Source organism: Pseudophryne corroboree, chromosome 1 (genome assembly GCF_028390025.1).
Source record: "Pseudophryne corroboree isolate aPseCor3 chromosome 1, aPseCor3.hap2, whole genome shotgun sequence".
In the NCBI taxonomy this organism is placed as follows: Eukaryota; Metazoa; Chordata; class Amphibia; order Anura; family Myobatrachidae; genus Pseudophryne; species Pseudophryne corroboree.
In genome coordinates this window covers 628629253-628650599 of record NC_086444.1, presented here as the reverse complement: position 1 = coordinate 628650599, position 21347 = coordinate 628629253, and the positions used below count along the sequence as shown (strand labels likewise).

General features: G+C 46.7%; 1 protein-coding gene across 8 annotated transcripts in view; it reads right to left on the bottom strand.

The window, feature by feature from the left end:
• The window catches only part of EPS15L1 (epidermal growth factor receptor pathway substrate 15 like 1), a 411806-nt gene that overhangs the window by 278913 nt on the left and 111546 nt on the right, over nt 1-21347 (bottom strand). For all 8 annotated transcript variants that reach the window (XM_063914522.1, XM_063914523.1, XM_063914524.1 and 5 more), the window contains exons 7-10: nt 8741-8866; nt 7271-7330; nt 6424-6660; nt 6182-6339 (exon numbers count right to left, since the gene is read on the bottom strand). In XM_063914522.1, the coding sequence (XP_063770592.1) occupies nt 6182-6339; nt 6424-6660; nt 7271-7330; nt 8741-8866 (581 nt within the window). The remainder of the gene's footprint in view (nt 1-6181; nt 6340-6423; nt 6661-7270; nt 7331-8740; nt 8867-21347) is intronic.

The following is a 21347-nucleotide window of genomic DNA, read 5'->3' as shown; positions in this document are numbered from 1 at the left end:
AATCAGTCTTAGCAAAAAGGTTAGCCAACATTTAGTATGGTAAGAGTGGGTACTCAAGTAATCAATAAGAGAAACTAATGGTGTGTACACACGGTGAGATCCTTGCTATGCCCGATTTTCACTTTGCGATTTCCCCTGAACTCCCCGGAGCCCAGCACCACCGATTATGACTAACTTTTCTTGAGATATGGACTATGTGTGCTTACGATTTTGGCTTATGTGAGATTTAATTGACATGTGAGATGAACTAGATAGTACACCGATCTAGCAAGGATTGACTTGCCTGCACAGTCTATCTTTTCTTGCAATCCCGACCTGGCGGGCCCACGCGTTGGGATCGCAAGTGGCATAACACCTTGCGATATGCACTAACTTTTCTTGCGATTTTGACTATATAGTCAAAATCGAAAGAAAAAATCTTACCATGTGTACACACCATAAGGGGTCAACAGTAGTAGTAGGGGGGAATGCGGTAGGCAAGCTTTGTACGTAGTGGCGTAATTGAAGGTATCTATACATGTTTTTACTGGATAAGTGAAAAGTGTATTTGAGGGCTTGGAATGTTTGCACACCCCCTCCCAGGTCAAAAACATCTTTTACCAATAAAATACCTTTATGGTCCCAATCTGAGAATGTCTTGTTTTCCAAGGCCGGGATGAAGGAGGGGTTACCATTTATCCGCAAATAAGGAGTAATTTGCCAGTTACAGTGTAACTTGCAATTAATCGCAATCCAAGCAAAGTAAGTATCTCTGAACAATATACTCGATAAAATAAATTTAGGGAGGGAAGCCATCTCAGTATGGAGCAGAGCGCTCAGGGTATAAGGAGCAAATAATTCCCTTTCAACTAACAGTGAAGCATATATAGAACGGTTCAATAGCCAATCTGAGATATATCTGAAAAACACAGACAACGGAAAAATACCCAAGTCAGGAATTCCTAAACCACCCTCAGTACGGGACCATCGTAGTTTAACCTTGGCTTCCTATTCCTCCATAAAAATTTGGCAAAAATCCTCTGGAAGGACAGCATATCAGACTTGGTAAGTGCGACTGGCAACATCTGCATGATGTATGATATTTTAGTACTTGCTTTTCAGTACTGCTGATCTCCCCAGTAATGAAAGAGGTAATGACGTCCAAGATTGTAACATTTTTGGAATGGACTTAAATAACGGGGAATAATTCACAGAATAGAGATTATCAGGGTCTAGTGGTATATGTATCCCTAAATATTTAAGAGCTGGACGAGCCATACGTAATTGGGATAGAACGGGTATATCGACAAATGAGTGGTGGGGACCTGAAAGTGGTAAGTATTCCAACTTGGCTACATTCACTCAGTATCTCGAAAAGGATCTGTATTGGGTAATCAAATGGAGTACCTCCGGAAGCGAGGAAGCCGGGTCGGATATGAACAGGAGCATGTCATTAGCAAAAAGGGCGACTTTTAAGTCGGCACATCCAACCAAGATACCTGAAAACACAGAGGACTGACGGAGAGCAATAGCAAGCGGCTCAAGGGCGAGGGCAAAAAGTAGCAGGGAGAGCGGGCAGCCCTGCCTGGTGCCCCGGCGGATAGGGAAGGGATCAGATAAATACCCATTACATACTACTTGGGATGAAGAATTGGTATACAACGTACCCAAAATGTCAATAAAATCAGGGGTAAAGCCAAATTTTTGCATGGTATAGTATAAATGATCCCAGGACACCAGCTCAAAGGCCTTTTCCGCATCAAAGGAAATAATAGTGTTTAATTCCCGAGTACCTGAGGCCCGAACCCACTGAGCCGCTGCCAGTACCCTACGTATATTGGTTGTAGAATGTCTCCCCCAGATAAACCCCGTCTGGTCTTCATGCATTAGTGAGGGTAAGACCAATTTGACTCTCAACGCTAAAATTTAACAAAATCTTATAGCCGTTATTGAAAAGGGATATGGGTCTATAGGAATTGGAGCATTCTGGATCCTTGCCCGGTTTATGCAGGGCTTTAAGTATTGCCGAATTAAAATACAATGGTAAAGATTTAGTCATCAAAATATGGTTATACTGTACATTGTAAATAGAGGGTCTCCAATTTTAGCAGAGAGAATTTTATAATATTCCTCCGTGAACCCATCCAGGCCAGGGGCCTTCCCCGCTTTAAAACCACGGATAACCTTCTGCACCTCATCAAGGGAAATCGGAGCAGTGAGGGATGCAGCCAAGTCGGATGGTAACTGCAGTGTGGAGATGGTCGACCAAAAGAGTCACAATTCTGCTTATCTGGTGTCGATGCAGTATATAATGTAGTGTAAAATGAATGGAAAACATCTACTATATTTGTTTACTAGATGTTGTATAGTCACCAGTTGGCTTACGCAACAGTTTTATAAGAGTAGATGGTCGACGGCCCTCCAATAAATTAGAAAGTAGTCGGCCAGTCCTATTACCATGTTTATAAAATTTAAAATCGCTATGAAAAGTGAACCAATCACCCATTGCAGTCAATACTGCATCAAAGTGCGTTTTACTCTCCAAGTAAAACTTTTTGTGGGCTGGGGTAGGGACAGATTTAAACTTCTGGAAGGATTCAGCAAGGCGCCTCTGTGCAGATTGAAACGTTATAAAAAACTGTTTACGAGCAGCAGCGACATAAGATATAACACCAACACGAAGCACAGCCTTTAAAGCCTGCCAAAACATCACCGGGTCATCTGCAGCTTGAGCGGCATTGGAATGGGCATAGTCTAGCCACGATGATTCAATCTTATTTCTAAATTTTAAGGAGGAGGCTAGATGGGAAGGGAACCACCATTGACGGAAGGGACCCCTATAAATATGAAGCGCCAATGATGCCCATACCAAGGCATTATCTGAAAGGGTAATCTGTTCGATATCACTATCCAACACTTGTAAAAAAAAAAAGTCAGAGGCTAAAATATAATCTAACCGTGACAAAGTACCATGAGCAGCCAATAGGCAGGTGTATTCGCTGTCAATGGGGTGCTTAGCTCTCCAAACATCCGTCAAATGACGTTGGTTTAAAACATATGTAATACCAAATTTTGGCGGATGCATGGCTCGCCTCCCAGGATGCTGACAATCCAAAGACGGGGACATAACCATATTAAAATCACCACAGATAATTAAACTGTCATTATGCAATGGGTACAGCTTAGACAAAAGAGAACGAAAAAACACCTTGTCATATCGATTAGGGGCGTAGACGTTATAAAATACATACGGGGAATCATAAAGCAGAGCTTCTAGAATCAGATAACGGCCATCAGGACCAGTGACAGTTGACACAACAGAAATAGGCATAGATGTCTTTGCCAGCAAGACTACTCCTCTAGATTTAGGAGTTGAAAGGGGCCAAAGTGAGTACTTTCCAACCTAGGGTATTAAGCTTAGCAATTTCGGGGGGAGTAGGTGGGTCTCTTGCAATAAGACTATATCCATATGCAATTTATTTAAATATAACAGTACCTTTTTACGTTTAATCAGGGAGAGAAACCCCCCGAAGTTCCAAGAACCTATCTTAAGGCGGGACATAGATGACGGTCAGGGTGTTTGACTGAAAAGAATGGACCATTATGAGCTCATAGACATTAACAATACAGCGACCTATTACACAGTGCAGCAAAAATAATAAAAATGGAAATTACATCAAATAAGACGAATGTGGGAGAGGTGGAGGGAGACAAACATCGGGAGGACAAAAAAACAGCAAAGAAGAAAAGTAGAGAGAATATCGCAGCACGAAGAGTGTACTGCAATACTAAGTAAACTAGGACTTCCGATAGGTATTGGTGGGAAATACCCCATCTGGAGCCCAGCCGTAGAACTCCTAATTAAAAACCTGCAACATGAACCAACCCAAGAATAATAGGAAAAGTACCGTCCACGAACTCAGGAGGGTAATCCCTCTAAATCAGTCTCCAGCAGAAAAGGATATTCGGGGACGGAGGAGCTTCCAAGCAGGATGGGTCGCCCAATTCCTGGAGGTAAGCTGCAGCATCAGAGGTATTAGTGAAATCCTTGTAGGTATCACCATCATATAACTGGAGGCAACCCGGGAATAATAAAGCAAACTTGCGGCCACATTTTATCAGGTATTGGCAGACTGGGGAGAATTCCTTCCTCGCCTTGGTGACCTCTGTAGAAAAGTCCTGGAATATATAAATCTTATGACCCTCCCAGGTCAGATTTCGGGTTTTACCGGAGGCAGACCAAATCTTTTCTTTGTGAATGAAATTGAAGCACCGGAAAATAACCACTTGAGCTATGCAATCAGGGGTATTTCTCAGTGGTCCCAAAACAGTGCGCCTGTTCAATTACCATATCATGACACCCGTCAGTTATACCGAAAAGCATGGGAAGCAGGAACTCAAACAAAAACGTAATCAAAGTGGAAACTTTCAGTGATTCTGGTAGCCCAAACACACGCAGGTTGTTATACAGGGACTATTCTCGAGGTCGTCAACCTTATTCAGCAGCTGCAGATGAGACTTATGCAGCGTTTTGTAGTCAGCTTTTAGGGTAGTCAGCTCCTGAAAATTGGTCCCAGAAACATGTTCGGTAGTGGCCACCCGTTGAGATAGTAACGTCAGCTGGCCTTCCATAGCGGACAGACTCTTCTGCAAGACGGCAGCCTGCTTCTGAAACATTGGCTCCATCGCTTCAGTGATAGCATGGACCACCTTCCCCACAGGTAATAAAGACATCAGCGGTACCTGTGGTGGGGGGTGGGGTGGTCCGGTCAGCAGGCTGCGTCTTTTCTGCACCCGGCGGTGCGGTAACATTCGCGACCACCATCTTGAAATCGGTGATGCAGCGGTCAGCCTTGTTTTAATTAGATTTCCCTGGCATTTGAGGCAGAAGAAACCTTTCCATAGGAGGTAGGAGGCACCAGAGGAATCAGGGGGGGATTCGGAGGCGGTGTGGAGGCAGTAGAACAGCCGTGGAAGATTAGTTGCTGGGTTCAGAGAGGAGCCACAGCTGAGCACAGCTCACTGCATGGTGGGTGGAACCTGAAGTCTGGTTAACATTGTTAATCCCAACCTCAGGGAGAGTGAGCCAGAAATAATAGACGGGTTGTAGAATAAAAGTTCCAGGGCCAGAGGTCCAATGTCAGAGTAAAATCAATCAATGGACCCAGTGATATCCTCCAAAAGTATCAGGCACTGACAGTTCCCAGGCAGGGTAAAATGGCAATGAGTGTCGGTGTTATTATAATTCCAGGTGGAAAGAGGCAGGGAGGGCTGCGTGTATGGGTGCAGCACAGGGCACCAGCGTGCCTTAGAGACAGATGAAGGAAGGAAGCAGCGGGGAAAAGTACCTGGTAATGCTGTGCAGCCGTCCGGCAGTGTGGATCCATGCAGGAAGCAAGTAACAGCAGCCTGTGTGTAGCTGCCGCACAGTTACCGCGGGCAGTGTATCCCGGCCCCTCTGCAAGCAGTATTACCACCCGGCGAGAGGCTCTCTCCCGCATGTGAAGGCGAACCCGTGTCTCCTAGTGAGGATCAGCTCCCAGGGCAGGCCGGCATTCAGATGGTACAGCAGGCCACGGGTACGGGTATTGTGGAGGTTAGCGGCCGCGAGTTTGCAGGTGCCTCTAAACGGGTCACTGGGTCTCGAAGAGCGGCAGATGATGTAGTCGGGCAGGCACAATGAAGAGGTCAGCCGGTATGCAGGTGTAACTCTCGCACTACTCTTTATACTACTTCACCAAACAGGGAGCACTTGCTGATCAATCCAATTTGGCCCACAGTTAGGTCTAAAACCAAGTTGGGGACGGGACCTCTGACATCACCAGGGGGAGGAGCCATGGCCAAACATGGTACCGGAAATGTACGCTCGCCACGCTTCGGGTTCGGTGGCTCATTACGCTCACCACCGGGTTACTAAAGGGAGTAGTTGGTGGTGTGGATAGTAGAAGAACTATCCCACTGGCCTAGCTCCTCCCCTTGGTGTCATGGTTCCTACCCCTGGCGTCAGAGGTCCTTTCTCCAACTTGATTCCAGCATCTACGTTTGGCCTACACCTTATAATAAAACATTTGCATCAACTGTTCATTCTCATTACTTCTATTACTTTAACCCAGAATGTAGCAAATGATAACAAATATTACTGGAACCACAAAACACACACATTGTCTTCATTCACTGTAGGATGTGACTGCACACTCCTCACCATATGTGCGCCAAGATATTCTGAGGGAGTCCAGATTGCATAAAGATGTCCTTTACTTCCAGTCCACTCACATATCCATCCATATCTAAATCTGTCTGAAGGAAGATGTCATCATAGCGTATCTTGTCTGTCAGAGGAACAACCCAATTTACAGCGGGCTTGAAAATAAAACACCAAAACAGACATGGTTATAGGGGTTTTGTGACAGTAGCAAAGCAATCTCTTGATTTGTACTTCCGTACCTGGCTGGGCTTAGAGGAGTGTTTGGGGGACAAGCTGCCTGCACTGTTTAAACTGCTCATGCTACCATGAGATGGAGTGGAACGAAGACTGTCCTTTGGAGGGGGGCTAGCAGGGAGAACAGGAACTGCTCCAGGAAACGTAGGTGTTTTCTTCCTCTTAGATGGGGGAATCAATGATTGTGGTAAAATAGATGGGACAGGTTCTTTCTCCAGAGCTCTGTATACAAGATGCATTGCCTGCAAAAATATAGAAATATCACAATATACATAATTTAATGTCTAAACATAAGTGAGCACAATGCAATATGGTAAACAAAACTGTATGCATATCATTTTATTAATCATTTGGTGTTTTTAGGTTTTGACAGCAAGTAATTTTTTTATCCCCATTAATTGCTTATATGGCTGTAAATCTAGTGTTAAAGAAGCTTTACCACTCTAAAACAAACAAAAAATCCTTTCTAGGCCACAGGCAAGCTAACCAGATGCAGTGATTTTTATTAATTTAGCTCCCTAGGAATCCCATGGCAATACATTATAAAATTGCTTCACTCTATACATCACAATAGTCAATAGTTGAAGGCAGAAATGCAATATCATTAAAGTCATATCCTAGTGTGTTTATATAAAATAAAATAAATAATGCATGAATGACATTACTCAGCAAAAAAATATATATATGCCCAAAGTAACAAAATGAAAAAAATAATAAAACTGCCGATTGTATTTAATGTACTGTATAAACACAGTACACCAACCATGTAGACTTGGAACTAAGCATTCGCAATGCAATGAATAAGCAATGTAAGGATTGCTCTGTATAGCCATCATTAGTAAAAGCGCTTACCACCGCAAACTCATCCCTGTCCAAATGTCCATCCTTGTCTATGTCACTGAGCTCCCACACCTATGGGCACAGGAAGACATCATTTACATTTGTTAGCTAATTTAATTTATACTCTGTACCCATGCAAACATTGTTGTCCCTGACGGGGCTCGATCTCCGAAAATATTTAGGAATGAAGGACTGTTATTGAAATTGAATCAAACAGTCTGCTGACTGCCGCCAATTCTGGATTCAAAATAAATATATATATATATATATATATATATACATACACATACATACATACATACATACATACATAAACACACACATATACATATACATACACACAAACAAATAAATATAGAAAACCACAGCGCTCGCCACCCCAGCAGCGGGGTGCAATGTCTGCACTCACCACTCATAGGGTGGGGTGCATGCAGCCCATGGCCACCTACCCAAATACATACAAATATATATATATATATATATATATATATATATAAAATCGGTATGTCGGGAACGTCAGGATACCGACATCGGCACCCATAGAGGGGGAATCACCTAGATCGCCGGTATTAAGGCAGCAGTATAGTACCCTGGTTGGGATCCCGACATCAGTATTGAGACAGCCAGGATCCCAACAGGAGGTAGGTTATTCGCATACCATATATATATATATATATATATATATATATATATACACAGGTTGAGTATCCCTTAACCAAAATGCTTGGGACCAGAGGTATTTTGGATATGGGATTTTTCCGTATTTTGGAATAATTGCATACCATAATGAGATATCATAGTGATGGGACCTAAGTCTAAGCACAGAATGCAATTATGTGTCATATACACCTTATACACACAGCCTGAAGGCCATTTTAGACAATATTTTTTATAACTTTGGGCATTAAACAAAGTGTGTCTACATTCACACAATTCATTTATGTTTCATATACACCTTATACACACAGCCTAAAGGTCATTAAATACAATATTTTTAATAACTTTGTGTATTAAACAAAGTTTGTGTACATTGAGCCATCAAAAAACAAAGGTTTCACTATCTCACTCTCACTCAAAAAAGTCTGTATTTCGGAATATTCCGTATTTCGGAATATTTGGATATGGGATACTCAACCTGTATGTATATATATATATATATATACACATACATATATATACATACATATAAATACATATATACACACATATAAATACATATATACACACACGTATATATAAGATGGTCGGCTTGGAGGGAATGCATTATTGCATGCGTGCAGCCAAATCCCCGTTACAGACGGCTGACGGAGGGAGGTGGCACTGAAACTAGTGGCCGCTCAAGACAAGGAGAGCTGGCTCAATCTCTGTGATGGGCGGGGGGAGGTGAAAAAGAGACAGGAGGGCATTCAGAACAGTGAGCACTGGCCTAATCCCAAAAAACACACATACAGACATAACGTTAATAGATAAATGCACACTTACTCTTCCTAAGATATCCAGAGGTAGTTTGGAGTTAATAAGTACTGGTTTCACCTTGTCTCCAGACAGTAAGCCATTAACTGGCAATAAGCTATCAAATATCCCATCAAACTTGGATTTCTCTTCTATCTGGTGAGCAAAATGGAATATTATACAAATAGTTTAAGTAAAATTGCAAATTGTTTTAGCACGTTAGACGAACATTTAGGGAACACGTTTCCTAATACCAGTTTCTAGAGGGAATAGATTAATAAAGTATTGTGCCCTTGAAATAATTGTCTGATGACATAATGAGATAATATGATTATTCAAAGTCATCCATTACCTACTAAAATGAAACTGAACATAGGAATGTAGACTAACAAGACTGAATGCCTAACAATATGACACAAACATGTACAAACAGTTCTTTATGTACCTATAACAGTAAAACTGAGGCAGTGTGAGCAAGATTTCATCGCAAGAACAGTAATGGCAACATGGCTTAACCACTACATGTGCCCAGTTTCCCCTTCTTTTGTGAGCAAACAAGAAAAGGGCAAAAAGATACAGGTACAACACGGATAATCCGGCACGGTTGGTTTAAGCACTGTGCCATATTACCGGTTTTGACGTATTATCAGTGGATTCAGTGGTGGTCTTATCAGCGGCATCATGACTTAATTTCTGACATGCAGCCATACCACAGCCTAACTCCCCCCTTCCTCCCCCCAAGCACCCAAACAGCCCGACTTCCCCTGCAGCCTAACTAAGCAAGCACTCATGCAGAATAACTAAGCTCCACCACAGCATAACTCCTACCCGTAGCCTAATTTACTCCGGTACCTGATGTGTCCAGATTAAAAGTGGATGCTGGACCATCAGGTGCCAGATAATAAGATTTTACTTACCGGTAAATCTATTTCTCGTAGTCCGTAGTGGATGCTGGGGACTCCGTAAGGACCATGGGGATAGACGGGCTCCGCAGGAGACCTGGGCACTTTAAGAAAGAATTTAGGTTCTGGTGTGCACTGGCTCCTCCCTCTATGCCCCTCCTCCAGACCTCAGTTAGAGAAACTGTGCCCAGAAGAGCTGACAGTACAAGGAAAGGATTTTGGTAATCCAGGGCAAGATACATACCAGCCACACCAATCACACCGTATAACATGTGAAAACAACCAGTTAACAGCATGACAAATGACAGAGCATCAGGTCAAACCCTGATGCAACCATAACATAACCCTTATTGAAGCAATAACTATATACAAGCATTGCAGAAGAAGTCCGCACTTGGCACGGGCGCCCAGCATCCACAACGGACTTTGAGAAATAGATTTACCGGTAAGTAAAATCTTATTTTCTCTAACGTCCTAGTGGATGCTGGGGACTCCGTAAGGACCATGGGGATTATACCAAAGCTCCCAAACGGAGAGTGCGGATGACTCTGCAGCACCGATTGAGCAAACAAGAGGTCCTCCTCAGACAGGGTATCAAACTTGTAGAACTTTGCAAAAGTGTTTGAACCTGACCAAGTAGCCGCTCGGCAAAGTTGTAATGCCGAGACCCCTCGGGCAGCCGCCCAAGAAGAGCCCACCTTCCTAGTGGAATGGGCTTTCACTGATTTTGGCAGCGGCAATCCAGCCGCAGAATGAGCCTGCTGAATCGTGTTACAGATCCAGCGAGCAATAGTTTGCTTTGAAGCAGGAGCACCAAGCTTGTTGGATGCATACAGGATAAACAACGACTCTGTTTTCCTGACCCTAGCCGTTCTGGCTACATAAATCTTCAGAGCCCTGACCACATCCAGCAACTCGGAATCCTCCAAGTCAGAAGTAGCCACAGGCACCACAATAGGTTGGTTTATATGAAAAGATGAAACCACTTTCGGCAGAAATTGTGGACGGGTCCGCAATTCTGCTCTATCCAAATGGAAAACCAGATAGGGGCTTTTATGTGACAAAGCCGCCCACTCTGACACACGCCTAGCCGAAGCCAAGGCTAATAGCATGACCACCTTCCACGTGAGATATTTCAACTCCACCGTTTTAAGTGGTTCAAACCAGTGGGATTTCAGGAAACTTAACACCACGTTAAGATCCCAAGGTGCCACTGGAGGCACAAAAGGAGGCTGAATATGCTGCTCTCCCTTTACAAACATCTGAACTTCAGGTAGAGAAGCCAACTCCTTTTGAAAGAAAATGGATAGGGCCGAAATCTGGACCTTAATGGAACCCAATTTTAGGCCCAAATTCACTCCGGACTGTAGGAAGTGAAGGAAACGGCCCAGCTGGAATTCCTCCGTAGGAGCATTCCTGGCCTCACACCAAGCAACATATTTTCGCCATATACGGTGATAATGTTGAGCTGTCACGTCCTTCCTAGCCTTTATCAGCGTAGGAATGACCTCATCCGGAATGCCTTTCTCTACTAGGATCCGGCGTTCAACCGCCATGCCGTCAAACGCCGCCGCGGTAAGTCTTGGAACAGACAGGGCCCCTGTTGCAACAAGTCCTGTCGTAGAGGAACAGGCCACGGGTCCTCTGTGAGCATTTCTTGCAGATCTGGATACCAAGTCCTTCGTGGCCAATCTGGAACAATGAGGATTGCTCTCACTCCTCTTTTTCTTATTATCCTCAGCACCTTGGGTATGAGAGGAAGAGGATGAAATACATAGACCGACTGGAACACCCACGGTGTGACCAGGGCGTCCACAGCTATCGCCTGAGGGTCTCTTGACCTGGCGCAATACCTCTGTAGCTTTTTGTTGAGGCGGGATGCCATCATGTCCACCTGTGGCCGTTCCCACCGACTTGTAATCTGTGCGCAGACTTCCTGATGAAGTCCCCACTCTCCCGGGTGGAGGTCGTGTCTGCTGAGGAAGTCTGCTTCCCAGTTGTCCACTCCCGGGATGAACACTGCTGATAGTGCGCTTTACGTGATTCTCCGCCCAGCGAAGAATTCTGGTGGCTTCCGCCATCGCCACCCTGCTCCTTGTGCCGACTTGTCGGTTTACATGAGCCACTGCGGTGATGTTGTCTGACTGAATCAGAACCAGTTAGTCGCGAAGCAGGGTCTCCGCTTGACGTAGGGCGTTGTATATGGCCCTTAGTTCCAGGATGTTGATGTGAAGGCAAGTCTCTTGACTTGACCACAGACCTTGGAAATTTCTTCCCTGTGTGACTGCTCCCCAACCTCGGAGGCTTGCGTCCGTGGTCACCAGGACCCAGTCCTGAATGCCGAATCTGCGGCCCTCGAGAAGGTGAGCGCTCTGCATCCACCACAGTCGTGACACCCTGGCCCTGGGGGATAGGGTGATCAACTGATGCATCTGAAGATGTGATCCGGACCACATGTCCAGTAAGTCACAATTGAAAGATCCTCGCATGGAACCTGCCGAAGGGAATGGCCTCGTATGATGCCACCATCTTTCCCAGGACTCGAGTGCAGTGATGTACTGACACATGTTTTGGTTTTAATAGGTTCCTGACCAGTATCATGAGTTCCTGAGCTTTCTCTATCGGGAGATAAACCCTCTTCTGGTCTGTGTCTAGAATAATGCCCAGGAAAGGCAGACGAGTCGTAGGAACCAACTGCGACTTTGGAATATTCAGAATCCAGCCGTGTTGCCGTAACACTTCCAGAGAAAGTGCGACGCTGTTCAGCAACTGCTCTCTTGATCTCGCTTTTATGAGGAGATCGTCCAAGTACGGGATAATGGTGACCCCTTGCTTCCGCAGGAGTACCATCATTTCCGCCATTACCTTGGTAAATATTCTCGGTGCCGTGGAGAGACCAAACGGCAACGTCTGAAATTGGCAATGACAATCCTGTACCACAAGTCTGAGGTACGCCTGATGAGGTGGATAAATGGGGACATGAAGGTACGCATCCTTTATGTCCAGAGACACCATAAAATTCCCTCCTTCTAGGCTTGCGATGACCGCTCTCAGCGATTCCATCTTGAACCTGATCCTTTTCAGGTATATGTTCTGGGATTTTAAATTCAATATGTGTCTGACCGAACCGTCCGGTTTCGGGACTACAAACATGGTCGAATAATAACCCCTTCCCTGTTGAAGGAGGGGAACCTTGACCACCACCTGTTGAAGATACAATTTGTGAATTGCAGTTAACACTATTTCCCTCTCGTGGTGGGAAGCTGGTAGGGCCGATTTGAGGTATCGGTGAGGGGGCATCTCTTCGAATTCCAGCTTGTATCCCTGAGACACAATTTCTATCGCCCAGGGATCCCCCTGGGAGTGAACCCACTTGTGGCTGAAATTCCGAAGACGTGCCCCCACCGGGCCTAGCTCCGCCTGTGGAGCCCCAGCGTCATGCGGTGGATTTTGTAGAGGCTGGGGAGGACTTCTGTTCCTGGGAACTAGCTGTGTTGTGCAGCCTCTTACCTCTGCCCCTGCCTCTGGCAAGAAAGGACGCAACTCGGACTTTCTTGTTTCTTTGTGATCGAAAGGACTGCATTTGATAATACGGTGCTCTCTTAGGCTGTGAGGGAATAAAAGGCAAAAAATTTGACTTTCCAGCTGTAGCTGTGGAGACCAGGTCCGAGAGACCCTCCCCAAACAATTCCTCACCCTTGTAAGGTAAAACCTCCATATGCCTTTTTGAGTCGGCATCACCTGTCCATTGCCGAGTCCACAGGACCCTTCTGGCAGAAATCGACATAGCATTTATTCTAGAACCAGTAGACTAATGTCTCTTTGAGCATCTCTCATATATAGGACAGCGTCTTTAATATGCCCCAGGGTCAACAATACAGTATCCTTGTCTAAGGTATCAATTTCCTCAGATAAGGTATCCGTCCATGCTGCTACAGCACTACACACCCAGGCCGACGCGATTGCTGGCCTCAGTAAGGTACCTGAATGTGTATAAATGGACTTCAGGGTAACCTCCTGTTTGCGATCCGCAGCATCTTTGAGGGTAGCCGTATCCTGTGACGGTAGGGCTACCTTCTTGGATAAGCGTGTTAAAGCTTTGTCCACCCTAGGGGAGGATTCCCAGCGTAACATATCCGTTGGCGGGAAAGGATACGCCATAAGAATCCTTTTGGAAATCTGCAGTTTTTTATCTGGAGATTCCCAAGCCTTTTCACATAACTCATTTAGCTCGTGTGAGGGGGGAAAGGTTACCTCCGGCTTCTTTTCCCCATACATATGCACCCTCTTGTCAGGGACTGGGGTTTCCTCTGTGATGTGCAACACATCCTTAATTGCTATAATCATATAACGGATGGATTTAGCCAATTTTGGCTGTAACTTTGCATCATCGTAATCGACACTGGAGTCAGAATCCATGTCGGTATCTGTGTCAACAGTTTGGGATAGTGGGCGCTTCTGAGACCCTGACGGCCTCTGCGACATAGGATCAGGCACGGGTTGGGACCCTGACTGTCCCGAGGCTTCAGCTTTATCTAACTTTTTATGCAAGGAATTAACATTATCATTTAAAACCTTCCACATATCCATTCAATAAGGTGTCTGCGCCGTCGGCGGAGACACCACATTCATTTGCTCCTGCTCTGCTTCCACATAGCCTTCCTCATCAGACATGTCGACACAAGCGTACCGACACACCACACACACAGGGAATGCCCTCTCTGAAGACAGTTCCCCCACAAGGCCCTTTGGAGAGACAGAGAGAGAGTATGCCAGCACACACCCCAGCGCTATAAACCCAGGAATAACACAGTAACTTAATGTTAACCCAGTAGCTGCTGTTTATATTGCTTTTTGCGCCTAATTATGTGCCCCCCTCTCTTTTTACCCTCTTCTACCGTGTATCTGCAGGGGAGAGCCTGGGGAGCTTCCTCTCAGTGGAGCTGTGGAGAAAAAATGGCGCTGGTGAGTGCTGAGGAAGCCCCGCCCCCTCGGCGGCGGGCTACTGTCCCGCTTAAATATGCAATTTTTTGGCGGGGGCTCATACATATATACAGTGCCCAGCTGTATATATGCTTAACTTTGCCAAAAGAGGTCCCAAATGCTGCCCAGGGCGCCCCCTCCCCGCGCCCTGCACCCTTACAGTGACCGGAGTATGTGTAGGTGTGTGGAGCAATGGCGCACAGCTGCAGTGCTGTGCGTTACCTCAGTGAAGAACACGGAGTCTTCTGCCGCCTGTGAAGTCTTCTTTGCTTCTCATACTCACCCGGCTTCTGTCTTCCGGCTCTGCGAGGGGGACGGCGGGGCGGCTCCGGGACTGGACGGCGAGGGTGAGATCCTGCGTACCGATCCCTCTGGAGCTAATGGTGTCCAGTAGCCTAAGAAGCAGGACCTAGCTTCAGAGAGTAGGGCTGCTTCTCTCCCCTCTGTCCCACGATGCAGGGAGTCTGTTGCCAGCAGAGCTCCCTGAAAATAAAAAACCTAACAAAATACTTTCTCTCAGCAAACTCAGGAGAACTCACTGAAAAGCACCCAGCTCGTCTGGGCACAGTATCAAATTGAGGTCTGGAGGAGGGGCATAGAGGTAGGAGCCAGTGCACACCAGAACCTAAATTCTTTCTTAAAGTGCCCATGACTCCTGCGGAGCCCGTCTATCCCCATGGTCCTTACGGAGTCCCCAGCATCCACTAGGACGTTAGAGAAAAATGATTTTGTACCTGTACGTATCTTCAAGATTCTGCTTTTTGTACCTTTTACATACTGTAGCTGTACAAGCCTGTTGTTATGACTAAAAAGTTAATAAGTTAACCCATCCAGTGATAACGAATGTGTGTATTTTATTTTAAATATGAAGGAGTGATGGAGTTGTAAATACAAGCATTTAGGAGTAGATGGATCAAGAAGTGGACAAGTGGAGAACTTGTGCATAGCAACTGAACTGCTTCTACCTATATTTTTATAAAATGTACTTGATAAATGCTACATCAATGCTGATTGGTTGCTATGGGCAACTTATGCACTGGTCCACTTCTCCACTCTTTTCATTGCTTAACACATCAACCCTTATATTATACTGGCACTGATTATTGTGCTGCCCAAACCAAGGAAGGATCTTAAAATGGGTGTAGTATGGCTGACCGGCGGTCAGCTTACCGACGCCGGGATCCCGGCAGCATACCGACGCCGGGATCCCGGCGGGGAGGGGCGAGTGCAGCAAGCCCCTTGCGGGCTCGGTGGCGACCTACGGTCGCCACGGGTTCTATTCCCACTCTATTGGTGTCGTGGACACCCACGAGTGGAAAATAAGAATTTACTTACCGATAATTCTATTTCTCATAGTCCGTAGTGGATGCTGGGGACTCCGTAAGGACCATGGGGGAGGGGGGGGGGGGGGGGGGGTCCGCAGGAAACTGGGCACATCTAAAGAAAGCTTTAGGACTATCTGGTGTGCACTGGCTCCTCCCCCTATGACCCTCCTCCAAGCCTCAGTTAGGATACTGTGCCCGGACGAGCGTACACAATAAGGAAGGATTTTGAATCCCGGGTAAGACTCATACCAGCCACACCAATCACACCGTACAACTTGTGATCTGAACCCAGTTAACAGCATGATAACAGAGGAGTCTCTAGAAAAGATGGCTCACTACAGCAATAACCCGATTTTTTGGTAACAATAACTATGTACCAGTATTGCAGACAATCCGCACTTGGGATGGGCGCCCAGCATCCACTACGGACTATGAGAAATAGAATTATCGGTAAGTAAATTCTTATTTTCTCTAACGTCCTAAGTGGATGCTGGGGACTCCGTAAGGACCATGGGGATTATACCAAAGCTCCCAAACGGGCGGGAGAGTGCGGATGACTCTGCAGCACCAAATGAGAGAACTCCAGGTCCTCCTCAGCCAGGATATCAATTTTGTAGAATTTTACAAACGTATTTGCTCCTGACCAAGTAGCTGCTCGGCAAAGTTGTAAAGCCGAGACCCCTCGGGCAGCCGCCCAAGATGAGCCCACCTTCCTTGTGGAGTGGGCATTTACAGATTTTTGGCTGTGGCAGGCCTGCCACAGAATGTGCAAGCTGAATTGTACTACAAATCCAACGAGCAATAGTCTGCTTAGAAGCAGGAGCACCCAGCTTGTTGGGTGCATACAGGATAAACAGCGAGTCAGATTTCCTGACTCCAGCCGTCCTGGAAACATATATTTTCAGGGCCCTGACAACGTCTAGCAACTTGGAGTCCTCCAAGTCCCTAGTAGCCGCAGGCACCACAAATAGGTTGGTTCAGGTGAAACGCTGAAACCATCTTAGGGAGAAACTTAGGACGAGTCCTCAATTCCGCCCTGTCCGAATGGAAAATCAGATAAGGGCTTTTTTAGGATAAAGCCGCCAATTCTGACACGCGCCTGGCCCAGGCCAGGGCCAACAGCATGACCACTTTCCATGTGAGATATTTTAACTCCACAGATTTAAGTGGTTCAAACCAATGTGACTTTTGGAACCCAAAACTACATTGAGATCCCAAAGTGCCACTGGAGGCACAAAAGGAGGCTGTATATGCAGTACCCCTTTTACAAACGTCTGAACTTCAGGGACTGAAGCTAGTTCTTTTTGGAAGAAAATTGACAGGGCCGAAATTTGAACCTTAATGGACCCTAATTTCAGGCCCATAGACACTCCTGTTTTCAGGAAATGTAGGAATCGACCCAGTTGAATTTCCTCCGTCGGGCCTTACTGGCCTCGCACCACGCAACATATTTTCGCCAATTGCGGTGATAATGTTTTTGCGGTTACATCCTTCCTGGCTTTGATCAGGATAGGGATGACTTCATCCGGAATGCCTTTTTTCCTTCAGGATCCGGCGTTCAACCGCCATGCCGTCAAACGCAGCCGCGGTAAGTCTTGGAACAGACAGGGTCCTTGCTGGAGCAGGTCCCTTCTTAGAAGTAGAGGCCACGGATCCTCCGTGAGCATCTCTTGAAGTTCCGGTTACCAAGTCCTTCTTGGCCAATCCGGAGCCACGAATATAGTGCTTACTCCTCTCCATCTTATCAATCTCAGTACCTTGGGTATGAGAGGCAGAGGAGGGAACACATACCCTGACTGGTACACCCACGGTGTTACCAGAGCGTCTACAGCTATTGCCTGAGGGTCCCTGGACCTGGCGCAATACCTGTCGAGTTTTTCCCAACGGTTTATAATCATGTGGAAGACTTCTGGGTGAAGTCCCCACTCTCCCGGGTGGAGGTCGTGCTGAGGAAGTCTGCTTCCCAGTTGTCCACTCCCGGAATGAATACTGCCGACAGTGCTATCACATGATTTTCCGCCCAGCGAAGAATCCTTGCAGCTTCTGCCATTGCCCTCCTGCTTCTGGTGCCACCCTGTCTGTTTACGTGGGTGACTGCCGTGATGTTGTCCGACTGGATCAACACCGGCTGACCTTGAAGCAGAGGTCTTGCTAAGCTTAGGGCATTGTAAATGTCCCTTAGCTTCAGGATACTTATGTGAAGTGATGTCTCCAGGCTTGACCCTAAGCCCTGGATATTCCTTCCCTGTGTGACTGCTCCCCAGCCTCGCAGGCTGGCATCCGTGGTCACCAGGACCCAGTCCTGAATGCCGAATCTGCGGCCCTCTAGAAGATGAGCACTCTGCAACCACCACAGGAGGGACACCCTTGTCCTTGGTGACAGGGTTATCCGCTGATGCATCTGAAGATGCGACCCGGACCATTTGTCCAGCAGGTCCCACTGGAAAGTTCTTGCGTGGAATCTGCCGAATGGGATTGCTTCGTAGGAAGCCACCATTTTACCCAGAACCCTTGTGCATTGATGCACTGAGACTTGGCTCGGTTTTAGGAGGTTCCTGACTAGCTCGGATAACTCCCTGGCTTTCTCCTCCGGGAGAAACACCTTTTTCTGGACTGTGTCCAGGATCATCCCTAGGAACAGAAGACAAGTCGTCGGAACCAGCTGCGATTTTGGAATATTGAGAATCCAATCGTGCTGCCGCAACACTACCTGAGATAGTGCTACACCGACCTCCAACTGTTCCCTGGATCTTACCCTTATCAGGGAATTGTCCAAGTAAGGGATAACTAAAATTCCCTTCCTTCGAAGGAATATCATCATTTCGGCCATTACCTTGGTAAATACCCGGGGTGCCGTGGACCATCCATACGGCAGCGTCTGAACTGATAGTGACAGTTCTGTACCATAAACCTGAGGTACCCTTGGTGAGAAGGGTAAATTTTGACATGAAGGTAAGCATCCTTGATGTCCCGAGACATCATGTAGTCCCCTTCTTCCAGGTTCGCAATCACTGCTCTGAGTGACTCAATCTTGAATTTGAACCTCTGTATGTAAGTGTTCAAAGATTTTAGATTTAGAATCGGTCTCACCGAGCCGTCCGGCTTCGGTACCACCACAGTGTGGAATAATACCCCGTTCCCTGTTGCAGGAGGGGTATCTTGATTATCACCTGCTGGGAATACAGCTTGTGAATGGCTTCCAAAACTGTCTCCCTGTCAGAAGGAGACATCGGTAAAGCCGACTTTAGGAAACGGCGAGGGGGAGACGTCTCGAATTCTAATTTGTACCCCTGAGATATCACCTGAAGGATCCAGGGGTCTACTTGCGAGTGAGCCCACTGCGCGCTGAAATTCATTGAGACGGGCCCCCCACCGTGCCTGATTCTGCTTGTAAAGCCCCAGCGTATACTGAGGGCTTGGCAGAGGCGGGAGAGGGTTTCTGTTCCTGGGAACTGGCTGATTTCTGCAGCCTTTTTCCTCTCCCTCTGTCACGGGGCAGAAAAGAGGAACCTTTTGCCCGCTTGTCCACGAAAAGACTGCGCCTGATAATACGGCGTCTTCTCATGTTGAGAGGCGACCTGGGGTACAAACGTGGATTTCCCAGCTGTTGCCGTGGCCACCAGGTCTAAAAGACCGACCCCAAATAACTCCTCCCCTTAATAAAGCAATACTTCCAAATGCCATTTGGAATACGCATCACCTGACCACTGACGTGTCCATAACCCTCTACTGGTAGAAATGGACAACGCACTTACTCTTGATGCCAGTCGGCAAATATTCCGCTGTGCATCACGCATATATAGAAATGCATCTTTCAAATGCTCTATAGGCAAAAATATACTGTCCCTATCTAGGGTATCAATATTTTCAGTCAGGGAATCCGACCACGCCGACCCAGCACTGCACATCCAGGCTGAGGCGATTGCTGGTCGCAGTATAACACCAGTATGTGTGTAAATACATTTTAGGATACCCTCCTGCTTTCTATCAGCAGGATCCTTAAGGACGGCCATCTCAGGAGAGGTTAGAGCCCTTACAAGCGTGTGAGCGTTTATCCACCCTAGGGGGTGTTTCCCAACGCACCCTAACCTCTGGCGGGGAAGGATATAATGCCAATAACATTTTAGAAATTATCAGTTGTTATCGGGGGAAACCCACGCATCATCACACACCTCATTTAATTTCTCAGATTCAGGAAAACTACAGGTAGTTTTTCCTCACCGAACATAATACCCCTTTTTGGTGGTACTCGTATTATCAGAAATGTGTAAAACATTTTTCATTGCCTCAATCATGTAACGTGTGGCCCTACTGGAAGTCACATTTGTCTCTTCACCGTCGACACTGGAGTCAGTATTCGTGTCGGCGTCTATATCTGCCATCTGAGGTAACGGGCGCTTTATAGCCCCTGACGGCCTATGAGACGTCTGGACAGGCACAAGCTGAGTAGCCGGCTGTCTCATGTCAACCACTGTCTTTTATACAGAGCTGACACTGTCACGTAATTTCTTCCAACAGTTCATCCACTCAGGTGTCGACCCCCTAGGGGGTGACATCACTATTACAGGCAATCTGCTCCGTCTCCACATCATTTTTCTCCTCATACATGTCGACACAAAAGTACCGACATACAGCACACACACAGGGAATGCTCTGATAGAGGACAGGACCCCACTAGCCCTTTGGGGAGACAGAGGGAGAGTTTGCCAGCACACACCAGAGCGCTATATATATACAGGGATAACCTTATACAAGTGTTTTTCCCCTTATAACTGCTGTATAGTTAATACTGCGCCTAATTAGTGCCCCCCTCTCTTTTTTAACCCTTTCTGTAGTGTAGTGACTGCAGGGGAGAGCCAGGGAGCTTCCCTCCAACGGAGCTGTGAGGGAAAATGGCGCCAGTGTGCTGAGGAGATAGGCTCCGCCCCCTTATCGGCGGCCTTATCTTCCCGCTTTTCTGTATATTCTGGCAGGGGTTAAATGCATCCATATAGCCCAGGAGCTATATGTGATGCATTTTTTGCCATCCAAGGTGTTTTTTATTGCGTCTCAGGGCGCCCCCCCCCCCAGCGCCCTGCACCCTCAGTGACCGGAGTGTGAAGTGTGCTGAGAGCAATGGCGCACAGCTGCAGTGCTGTGCGCTACCTTGTTGAAGACAGGACGTCTTCTGCCGCCGATTTTCCGGACCTCTTCTGCCTTCTGGCTCTGTAAGGGGGCCGGCGGCGCGGCTCTGGGACCCATCCAAGCTGGGCCTGTGATCGTCCCTCTGGAGCTAATGTCCAGTAGCCTAAGAAGCCCAATCCACTCTGTACGCAGGTGAGTTCGCTTCTTCTCCCCTTAGTCCCTCGATGCAGTGAGCCTGTTGCCAGCAGGTCTCACTGAAAATAAAAAACCTAAACTAAAACTTTCACTAAGAAGCTCAGGAGA